The sequence below is a fragment of the Eptesicus fuscus genome, chromosome 17 (genome assembly GCF_027574615.1).
Source record: "Eptesicus fuscus isolate TK198812 chromosome 17, DD_ASM_mEF_20220401, whole genome shotgun sequence".
Taxonomy (NCBI): domain Eukaryota; kingdom Metazoa; phylum Chordata; class Mammalia; order Chiroptera; family Vespertilionidae; genus Eptesicus; species Eptesicus fuscus.
In genome coordinates, this window is record NC_072489.1 from 30,961,382 (window position 1) to 30,973,668 (window position 12,287).

At 35.4% G+C, this 12,287-nt stretch overlaps 1 protein-coding gene across 15 annotated transcripts in view; it reads left to right on the plus strand.

Moving 5' to 3' along the window:
* The window catches only part of PCDH15 (protocadherin related 15), a 590,647-nt gene that overhangs the window by 360,679 nt on the left and 217,681 nt on the right, over positions 1 to 12,287 (plus strand). For 14 of the 15 annotated variants that reach the window (XM_054728735.1, XM_054728734.1, XM_054728732.1 and 11 more), the window contains one exon: positions 8,764 to 8,843. The exons of the other annotated variant lie outside the window; for it this stretch is intronic. In XM_054728735.1, the coding sequence (XP_054584710.1) occupies positions 8,764 to 8,843 (80 nt within the window). The remainder of the gene's footprint in view (positions 1 to 8,763; positions 8,844 to 12,287) is intronic. 15 annotated transcript variants of the gene reach the window in all.

A 12,287-nucleotide genomic window follows, 5' to 3' on the forward strand; every position in this document is an offset into this window, starting at 1 on the left:
ACTGAATATTATTTAATCTTTCTCAGTATTTATGTCACAAACTATTGTAATTTTCTCAAAAGCAGGGACTGTGTTGCATAACTTAAAACATTTCTAATGCCCAATATTAAATATTTGGTTTTTAACAGTTGCCCAATACTTTTTTTTTTTTTTTTTTTGCTCATTGAACTGAAAATTCTCTGAGCAGGATTTCTTAAGTTAGATTATATATATATATCAAAAGATGGTACTGTGATATAAGAGGCTTAATGGAGAATTATACTCTGATTCCAGTGCTTACTGTATCCTATCTTTTTATGGTAGCGGGGATTTTTTTTTGTCTTTTCCTCTCAGTACTCTTAGTCCATTAACTATATACTCACTTTGTTCAGTTTTTCTGACTCTATTATTTGAAAATCTGGTTTTAATGTGCTGATATCTGGGAAGACTAACTACTTGGAATAGTATATCTACTCTGATGAAGGGCTTGAGAAACCCTGGAACTACCGTGCAAGAATTTAAGTGTAGACTTTCAAGGTCACTGGATCTTCATTGGTCTGAAAAACAAAAAAGCACTTTATAAGATGAACAAGAGCCATCTTATAGAAAGATAGGTTGAGCTTTAACTATGTTAAGGATTTATCTATTCAGGTTATTACCAAATATTGAATGTTGTGAACTGACCAGAACCAAACATCTTTCCACAATTATTAGATTATCTTTGGTAACAATTAGGAACCACCAATAGGTAGTGGAAAAAGTGGGCTACTGTTTTCTGTCACAGCCTTGCTACTGCCTAGAAAAGTATGTGTCCGGCCAAATATCACACACATAAGCAGATATATTACCAATTAATATTTTCATTTTATGTGCTGGACAATATCTTACATTTAAGTTCAAAATTCACAGTATTTTAGAGATAGAACTCAATTAATGTTATAGTTCGTCTCAGGCAATAAGGAATTCTTAATCATTAGGTTGAACCCATACTTTTGTGAAATCAACTTTGGGCACCATTCCAAATGATAAAGGACTCTCTTGTTCTTATACTTTGTTTATATAATCCGCATTAGCTTTAACCACTCTTTTCAGCAATTATCACTCATGTGTAACATTTATTAACGCAATAAGCAAATCTAGTATTTATATGTAAAGATAACAGAAATATTAGTTGGCCTTAATGAAAGGCTTGCAAATACCCCTTCAAAGTATGTTTTGAAATAGGACATTGATTCTTAAGATGTAGAATAAAACTAAGAGACAGACACAAATATATATACACACACTCACACATACACACACACACTCACATACAGACACCCCTTACTCTTTTCTCTCTCAAGATTAGAACGAATTGAGAGAGATACACATGGAGTATGTAAGAGGAAGATCAAATTTAAATATAATTGATTAAAGCACAAGACAAACCTGGTTCACTGTTTTTCCTTCGTTGCAATGAATTTACCCTCTCAGTTGTAGGAAGTGCAAAGGCAGTCCCTAACTATAAGTACTAAGGCATATCAGTAGCAAAAATGGACAACAGATTCGCCTCATGGAGCTTGCATGCTAGTAGTAGTAGGAGGAGAAATATAACAGAATATAAGAGTGAGTTATACAGAATTTGGAAGTTGAGATTCTATGTGGAAAATATGCAGGAGAGAAAATAGAGAGCATAAGTAGGAATTGCAATTTGATCAGAGACAGTTTCACTAGGCTGACATTAGCAAAGAGTTGAAGATTGTGAGAGGATGAGCCATGTGGGTATCTGGGGAAGAGTCTATCCGGTGCAAGTGCTCTGAAGTTCAGGCCGGCCTAGTGCAGTGGTTTGCCGCTATGTTGACTAATGAGTTTGCCTACCACTGGCCTAGTGTATTTGAGGGAGAATAAAAAATAATAGTGGCGTGTAGTGGTATTTCTCTCTTTTCCGCGTCATCATGGAAAAGGTACTGGTCTGGTTGCTGAGTGGAGGAGCTGGGGATTAAGAAATTAAGGAAAGAAAGAGACCAAGAGACAGAAATAGATTCATGAAGCTGGGGCTGGGTAGGACGCCATCTTTCCTCTCTGATGGAGAGGCTGCAACGAAGACCCGAGCCACGCAGCGCGTTTAATAGGCCTAGATTTACATATCTAGTCCAGCTCCTGCTGACACCTGGGCTGCTATGAAGTCAGAACTGATTAACATGTCCAGCCTCATTGGGGAAGCATGTTCCCAGGGCGTGACTTGGCCTACACCCTGAGTTCAGCTGATGATAATTAAGGAAAATGCCCATGTGTCTTCCCAGGCGGCCCTCTACAGTGGCGCCTTAACCGGTTTGGCTCAGAGACTCAAGGGTCCCAGGTTCGATTCCGGTCAAGGGCATGTACCTTGGTTGCGGGTACATACCCAGTGGGGAGTGTGCAGGAGGCAGCTGATCAATGCTTCTCTCTCATTGATGTTTCTAACTCTCTATCCCTCTTCCTTCCTCTCTGGAAAATATCAATAAAATATATTTTTAAAAATACTAGTGTCACTGCAGTAAAGAAAGGGAGGAGGAAAATCATAGAAATGATATCAGTAATGTTGGAGGTACGAAGATAACTTCTCTAAGTGAAATTAAGTACTAATGGAAGATTTTGAGTGGGTAACATAGACTTAAAATTTAATAGACAAGAGGGTGGTAAAGGCTGGGGTCAGGAACAGGGCAGCTAGAAGGTATTAATAGGGGGGGGAGGGAGGAGGGGGACATAATGTAATATTTTCAACAATAAAGATTTAAATAAGTAAAAATCATTCCCAACTCTAAAAAAAAAAAAGTATCTATGAATTCTTTTGAAAAATAGTCTGTAGTGGAGACATATGAGAAATTATAGGAATTAGTTACAGAGCTATTTTAGTAGACAAGACAAAGCCTAGAGTGATATTCTGGAGATGGTGAGAAGTGGTTTCAGTCTTGTTATATTTTACTAGAGGCCCGATGCATGAAATTTGTGCAAGAGTAGGCCCTCACAGTCAAGGCTGCTTGGATCCCTCCCTTGCAGCGGCTGCCTCTATCTCTAGGCTGCAGCCCCAGCTTCGTCTTGGAAGGACTTCAGGTCTAATTAGCATATTACGCTTTTATTATTATAGATAGGCAGAAACTAAGGATTTGTTGATGATGGGATATAGAGAAGAAGATAGAAGTTGAAAATGGCTAGTAAAATATAGCCTGAATGATTGAATTTCCATTAACCTGAATAAAAAGAAGGTTGAAGGAGGAGTAAGTCAATTTTGTACATATTTAATTTGAAATATATTTTTAAATCTAATAGAGGCTGTCAAGCAGACAGTTGCGAATGAGCTGGGGAAGCAGTGTGTGCTAGAAATATGCATTTGCAGTTTTGAGCATTTAAGTACTGTTTAAAACTTTGAGATTTGATGACATTCTTAAGCAAATGAATGTGGAAGGTAATCAAAGATTGATTTTAAGGTACTGAGGAGGCAGAAGAACCAGGAATGAAGACCCAAGAGAACATGTATCCTGAAAGCTAAGGAAAGCTTTTGGAAAATTGCTTCAATTTTCTGAGTTAAACAGTAGTTAGGGTCACTAACTGAGGATAAAGATGGGGTACGATAAGTTGGAAACCTGAGGAGAAAGTGTTAAATAACCATATAGGAAAGAGGGAGAAGGAATAAAGTAGCAACATGAGTCATAATAGAGGAATGGAATTTAAGGTTTTAGGGTACTCTCATGTATTACAGTGTCATTCTAGATTAGCTGCATTTCCAAGTTTCAAATCTGTTATATTTGCATGTTATTTTTCATAATACTTGACATATTTTATAAAATTGAATAAACTGACATTTTTACATAAACTGATTTCAAAAAGGAAATTTTATATCAGAATCATAAATGACAAAAACAACACTACTTGCCATAAAACGTACACTGTAATTCATATTAAAATATATTATTAAACATTAACATTTTGTTAAAGGGCCAACAATTTATTACCAGGGATACCCATCCATGCTTTGGGAAACTCTGCTATACTGAACTTCAGTTCTTGCTCTCAGGTAGTTTAATAACATAAATCAGAACTTGTTTGCCTAAGTGAGAAGAGAAAAGATTATCTAAACCTATTGATTTTTATCTGTGGTAGAATCCCTAAGGGCAGGTACTTTGTCTTAATGTCCTGTGAAATGTGTAGAATCATTCTGTGTATAGAGTGCACGCTACCTGGTGGTATTTGATGGCTGCATTTGTCTTTAACATGAGCAGAATATTAGATTAGTGAAGATTTGTTTCTTGAGCAAAATTCCTACTTAACAGTGTCTAAGCACACTGCTTAATACTTTTATGTCCGTATTGGTGGTTCTGAAAAATGGGTGGCTTCAATTTAGATGCAGTGATTAATTTGGTGGAGCAGGCTAGAAAGAGTAGTTGCTTTGATCTCTAAAGATAGTTTTTGTCCTTCAAGCAAAAAGAAGGGGAAAACCAGCTTTGTCTTAATTTATCATGTTGCTAAACGTGTGTCAGCACACCAATGACTAAATTCCATTACTGCTAGCTATTCAAAGTGAGCTTCATTCAATCATGACCGCGGGTTGTTTATCTGAGGCTAAATACAACAGGAGCTGGTTGGTACCTTCTGCTCAGTTCACAGGGCATGTGTCCACCCCATGGCCTTTTCACTTGCCAAGCCCTCTGCCTAGAAAGCCCTTCCCCATGTGTCTTGCTCTCTCGCCTTTAATAAGTGTTTACCACATTTTCACATTTCCCTGATAGTCTGTAAATAAGTGAAAACCCTGACTCTGTCCCCCTTTCTGTCCTTCCTGAGTTATTTTATATTTTAATAATGCTTATTTGGATCTGAAACTATAAACTTTAATTACTTGTTTCTTTCTCCTACTGCAATATAATTTGCACAAAGGAAGAATATTTTTCTGTTGTTTATTTGTGAAGCCCTGGTGTTTAACACAGTAAAGATGTTCAATAAATGTTTATTGAATTAATAAGTGAAAACTATAGGTGTTATTGTTATTATCTTCATTTTGTAGGTAAGTATCTATCCTGAGAGGAGATAGAACAGCCAGGGCTGGAACCAGGTGGCCGACTCCAGAGCCTTCGCAGTAAAATGTAGGGAGGATGAGTGCTACCGTACTTCTCTCAAACCTTCAGTGAAGGGCTCAGATTTGACCTGACTGATGAAAATAAAAATCTAGGAATGTTTTTGTACTAAGGATAAGTGATTCTTAGGTTATATTATGGGAAATACAAAACAAAAAACTCCACTATACTCTGCTTTTTAAAAATGAAGTAGTTACTATTATCTCTAAATAAAAAATATGTATTTTCCAATTAAGCAAATTATAAAGAACTCTAATTGGAATGGTGTCAGAAAAGTAATATAATTAAAATATTGTGTATTTCACATTCACCTATCAGGTTATTATGAGACTTAAATGAGAAAAGGCATGCAAATATAGTTTCTAATTTTAACTTGAAGATTCACTACTTAATATCATATATAAATTTCTGTTCATCATTTAGAGAAGGCTGGCTAGAATCGTAATTAGAAAAAAAATTTTTAATGATTTTACAAATGTGTTTTATTACACATATATGCACATGATCAAATCTTAATACTCCAAGAATCCTTGCTTCTGCTGATTTCTCCAATTATTTGTTTTATGTGTTATTTCTCCCTTTAAATATTGGCAAATAGATATATATGGTATTTGTACTAGAGCTAACACTTGTAATGGATAGATTTAAGAACTCTGAGCCAGATAACATCATTTCCCCTTGTTTAGTTGATTGAGGAATTATGAATCTTCTCTAATTACTATACCATTGCCACAGATCCTGAAATAACAACAAAGAATTGCCTAAGAGGATAAAAGAAAGAAAACAATCAAATAAGGATTTCCTTCTAAATCCTGGGTCTTCAAAGCTTCCAATATGGGTATAACCTCACATGAGAATCAAGTAGGAAAATTATTGGCTCCCACAATCCTTAAAAGCCTGACATTTAAACCATCAAATTAAACTAAAGAAATACTTTAAAGTATCTCAGAGGTGGAAGTAATTAATTTGGCTGGGGGAAAATTGAGAATCTTCTAAGAATTCTTCTCTATTATCATTTTAGTAACATAACAAAATAAGGACTTATATACATAAAATGACACCACAATCAAAGTGACCTCTTCTCACAAAAGGAATAAATATTAGAGTAGACCTGTTAAGAAAGGATAAGCCTTAATCTGGACTTAAAAGTATTTGCACAAAGCTATCATGCTTCAGAATCTATTTCTTCTGGCATTCATGAAAACACAAAACAATAAATTGTCTCTCTCAAAAAAAGCCACATGCCAATAAGCAAACACACAGAAATGACAGTATCTATAGCAATCTGACAGGTAAAAATGACAGAGAAAAACAACAGAAATAATTTAATGTGAGCTTTTTAATGATAAAACACAGTCTCCAGATATAGCATAATTCTGTGTTTTTTCAAACATTAACTATTATTATTTGCAGTTTCATTTATTTTTGCTCACACTTTTCTGACAAGAAACAAGGAAAATATAAACCATCTACTATCAATCTCATTTTGTGTGCTTTAAAAAAATATTTTGCTTCTTACTCCCTACTCTAAAAATTTTGTTGTAATTTACTTACTGAAATTAAAAATTTCTAGATTTAGAGCTAAACCATGGGGGTTTTATTATTTCACTGCACCTTACTATTTTATTTTATTCCACTTGGTGTGTGTGTGTGTGTGTGTGTGTGTGTGTGTGTGTAAGTGTAAGACATTAGCCTTACCCAAAAGAAAATCTTGGCGTGGAAGATTTTTGTTATTTTTTCAGCTTAATTAGAATTTGACTACATGAGGGTATAAGGGAGAAAGTAAGGCCACTAGTAAGATGGCTGTTGCCATAATTCATGAGGAAGATGGTAGTAGGGAATGAGTTCAGATACAACCAGATACTGCAAATATTTTAAAGACAGATCCAATGAGATTTGCTGATGGGTTACACTGGGGAGTAAGAATGATCAGCTAAGGTCAAGAGATGAAGTCTGAGCAAGTAGGAGAATGTAGTGGCTGCTATTTACTGAGATCATGAAGACTGAAATCAGCTAGTTGTTTTCTTGATGAGAGGAGGAGAGGGAGAGAGGATTTGGGAGTTTTAACATTTTTAAATTGGGGATGCTTATAATTTATCTAATTGGCAATGGAAGTAAGCAATTGGATATGTCTAAAATTCAGAGGAAAGGATGGGTTTAGAGATATGAAGATCTTCAGTGTATAAATAAAGTTATACAATTGAATAAAGCAACTGAGGGAGGTCCAAGGAGAAATCAGCAAAGGAAAACAAGAAGTGGCCAATAAGGTAGAATTACAAGCAGATGAATCTGTCATTATGGAAGGCTTGTGAAGGAAGTGTTGATGAAGAAGGCACTTTCGTGAGGCACAGATTAAATAATCCAGCAAAGCTTCTCCCATAGAACCTGGCACCTTGTAAATATTATCTGTTTTTATTCAGTTGTTTCAGGACTCGGGTTTTAGTAGTCTGGGAGAGACTTCTGGCCATCCATTCATTGTGGTAGCTGATAGAGTTGTTTTATGACCAGGGCTATGTAATAATGCATGTCAAAACCATTTGATCTACCAGTGGGAACAGCACCTGCTGTTCTGGACATGGGAGTTCACAAGCGTCTGCCAGGATAGTAACCTGTAAATAAAATTCTTCTGGCCATTTCTCAGATACATTCTCTCTCCCTGGGTCATACTTGGGTAGATTCCTCTTACATCCCTTTTATGTCATCTACTAGAGGCCCAATGCACAAAATTCCTGCAAGGGGTTCCGTCCTCACAGCCCCGCCTGCCTCTGCCAGTTCTCACAGCCCTGGTTTCATCTGGAAGTTCATAGGGACAGTTGTTCTGCTGTTCTGTCTAATTAGCATATTAGCTCTTTATTATATATAATATTTATATTTTTTACTCATCTCTTCCGTAATGGATTTAAGGACTCACTGGAAAAGGAAATTATTGAATGCTTTAGATTTTAGATCACATTCCCTTCTCCCGTGCCACAAAGTAGAGTGTGTGTCTTTATTTTGGGTAAGAGAAACCCAGAACTCAAAGTGAGAAGCTATAGGTTTTAATCTTCTCTGACTTGAGTGGCAGGAGGAAGGGGGAGGCAGGATAATATTTATTGGAAACTTAGAATGTGGCAGATGCCAGCCTGTGTGCCTTGGCATAGATTGTCTCAGTTAAACCTCCTAATATCTATTAACTTTTATATTATTATGCATTTCATTTTGTCAGTGAAGAAATTGAGAAATAATCACACAATAAGTGGAGCTTGGATTTAAATTCAAGCTGTCTGGCTCTATTATGCTTTCCTGACTTGATATATTCTGAGTAGAAAAAAGAAGAAAAGTGTGTTAAATAATCTCTCTACATGTGAACATTTATGTAGAGTTTAATACATTGATATAAATTATAGACTCAGGCAAAATTAAATACATAAACCTTAGGAAAATCACTACTGTGCTTCCCCACCAGGTAAGATTATATATGAGTTTAGAATTTATTTTTCTTATTCACTATTATGACTTTCAGATGAGATAAAATGCCAGAAATTCTGGGATCATATATGAAATTCTTTATTTTATATCTTGCCATTAGTTCATTTTTAATCTTTATGCTATTAGTCATGGGTATTCTGTGCTGTTAGTTTCAAGTTTCTATATTACACTGTACTGAATTAGAGCCGTATCAATTAGTTGTTAATTGAATTATGTTTTCTCTCTGAAGGCAACTGATCGAGAGGGAGACCCAATAACATATGCCATTGAGAATGGAGATCCTCAGCGAGTTTTCAATCTTTCAGAAACGTAAGTTGAAAATTATTTCTGAATTTATTTTTTCTTTTTTAAATATTAAACCATGTACTACTAGTAAGAGAACAGACTTCTAATTAAAGGCTTTCAGCAGTTGGTAGTTTACTTTAGATTTTTTCTATGAATATTAATAAGCTGGGGAAGGGGTGGCAATTCTGAATCCAGAAATTTTACCCGAGACTATTTATTTTAAACATTTTCACTGGGTAAAATCCACTGAGGTGGAAACATTTTATTTGCAGGAATAACCTGGCATTAATTAGGTCCCTTTAACATTGTCAGCTACTCATAATAACAACAACATTTCTATAAAGAGTAAATTGTTCAAAGGGAATTTTGTAAAACAAAGTACTTTAAATTCAAACAAATTTAAGGTACCAGCAAAGTCCATCATTCAACTTGTGAAAAATGTAGGTATATTCTAAAAATGTTAACGCAAAAATATTGCATGTCTATGGTAAGTTCCTTTGGGGTCTAAGTGTCATTCTACTCACCTCTCTGAACATATCAAAGATAAAGTTAACTATAACCATTGAGAAAACTGGTAGCAGGCATTAAGAAAGGATGAGGTTTTTGGAGAGATCATTCGCTTTCTTCTGAAATAGCAAAGAAGCTGTTCTGCTGTCACATGTGGCTGGTTGTTCAAGAGCTGTACTTGCTGCCTGTCTGGTGTTTTCTGTGTGGTCATGAGTAGTTTCACTCCCTGAAAGAATGGAAACCTAAACTTATCCCATGATTATAAAATGAAAATTTTGACAAATGAGCCACACACTGCTTCAGTCTCAGAAACACTGGTACATGATATCAAATCAAGGAAATCATATGAGGTCACTTAGTCTTGTGAGGAATAGTTGCAATTTCACATTGAGTAGGACGTTATAACCATGAGCCAATATGCCTAGAAGCTGGATTTTCCAGACTTCAGATCTTACAGATGAAAAAACTTCCACTTAAAAATGGAAAGACTTAACTGTTTTGAATGTTGCCCTATCAGTACATACAAATCATAAATTAGCTATAACTTAAAATCATCATTAAATAAAGAAAAAAAGTCTATAGAGGCACTTTAACAGTAATCAAGCCTATGTGGTACTGATTTAAGAATAGATGTATAAATTATTAAGGATAAAGCTTAAGGGTCCAGAAATAACTCCTAACATTTATGGCCAATTGATTTAAAGAAACAAAGAGCCTTGGCAATCCAATCAGGAAAGAATGATCTTTTCAACTAATGAAGCTGGCACAGCATGCAAAACAATTAAGTTGAATCTGTACCTCAGACTATTCACAAAAATTAACTCAAAGTGGATAGACCTAAATATAAGAGATAACATTATGTAACTCTTAGAAGAAAATACAGAAGTAAATCTATATGGTTTGGACTAGGCAATGCTTTCTTAGATATGCCACAAAAGCACAAGTGATTAATGAGAAGATTGATAAGTTGGATTTCATCAAAATTTGAAAAGAAAAAAAAAGTGCTTCAAAGTATACCATCAAGAAAGTGAAAGACAGCCCACAGACTGAGAGAAATTATTTTCAAATAATGTGTATGATAGGGACATATATCAAGAATATATTAAAAACTATTAAAACTCAAACAGAAACAGAATTGATCTAAATAAATACAGACAAGAACTTGAATAAACACTTCTCCAAAGAAGATATATTAATGACCAATAAACAGATGAAATTGTGCCTCTAATCACTAGTCATTAGGGAAATGTAAATTAAAATCATGAGATACCACTTCACACCCACTTAGAATGGCTATAATGAAAAGGAAAGGAAAGAACGAGTAAGGGTGAGGATGTGGAGCTGTCAGAATCTTCATATTGTTTCTGGAGGAATGTAAAATGTACACTCGGCAAAACAACTTGTCAGTTCTCTAAATGGTAAACAGAGTTACCATATAACCCAGCAATTTCACTCATACCGACTCAAGAGAAATAAAGACATGCACTCACACAAAAAGTTGCACAAACACTGTTCATAACAGAATTAGAATCATTTACAATAGCAAAATATGGAAACAACCCAAATGCACTGTCTACAGATGGATGGATTCGCAAAATGTATATCCACACCATGTAATACTATTTGTTAATAAAGGAGAATGAAGCCCTGAAACAAGCTGCAGCATGGGTGAAACTTAAGAACATCATGCTAAGTGAAAGAAGTCATTCACAAGACCACATATGATATGATTTCATTAGTGTGAAATGTCCAGAAGAGGCAAACCTATAGAGACAGAAAGTCGACGAGTATTTGCCTGAAGCTGGGGGAGGGGGAGAGAGGGGAGTGACTGCTATAGGATACAGTGATGAAGATGTTCTAAAATTGATTGTGGTGATGGTTTAGCAACTCTGCAAATATACTAAAATATATTGAATTGTATACTCTAACTGGGTGAATTCTATGATGTGTGAATTTTGCATTAATAAAACTATTTATGAGAGAGACAACCGTGAATATTTCACCTGCCCTGGTAATCGGGAAGCCCAGGTCTTTCTTTCTTACACTTTCTCTCTCTTAAAAATTTATATTCCTGTGTTTTTCCTCTGATGCTGAAGGATTTTACAGCTACTGGTTGTGAAACCTGATGAGCCATCCATTTTACAAAAGAAATTCTCCACTTGTTCTGGTACCCTAGCAACCATTTCTCTGCTACTTCTCATCTCTGCTTTTGAAACCAGAGACACCTAGGTGGGGTCACAGAAGTTCTTTAAGCTGTGAAAGATGTCAATACAGCATCCTCTTTGACTAAACTCACCACAAATTTATGTTATAGCTCTTAGGTCAATTCAAACAGTCATCTCCTTAAATACAAACTGATTCTAGGACAGTATTAGGGAATAGAAAATCCCCCCTTTCCCTTCTTAGTTAGTTCTTCTGGCTGGTCTAAGAATTAAATTGCCATGAAACAAATTAAAAGGAGAATATAACCAAATTTAAATTTAATTATGGAAGTACATATAGAGATTCCGTAAGAATATAGGGCCTGATGACCAATTAGGCAGTTGAGGTTTGTATGCCATCTTAAGCAATGGGGAAGAGGGTGGGGATAGTTGTTTGGGACTTCAAGTGGTGGAAGGTAATTCACATGGAAATGGAAAAGCAAATGTTTAGTAAACAAATATCAACTCTAACCTAATAATAAGGCACAAGGTGGACTCTGAGCAAATGGACCTTGCTAGGTTCCTGTGTCTATCCCACACTAATTCATATTAAACTATAGTTACCTGTGATGGCATCTCCCTTCCTAGAGCAGGTCCTCTATCTAAATTCTTTTAGGAAGTTAGAAGGAATGTCAAAGTTTCTTCCTAAGTCATTTGTTTCTTAAAAAAAAAAATAAAAAACCAGCTTAAAATAATCAATACCCAACGAGGCATATTTTGGGGCAACAAACTTTGCTCTCCTTCAACAGTGAGTATAGGG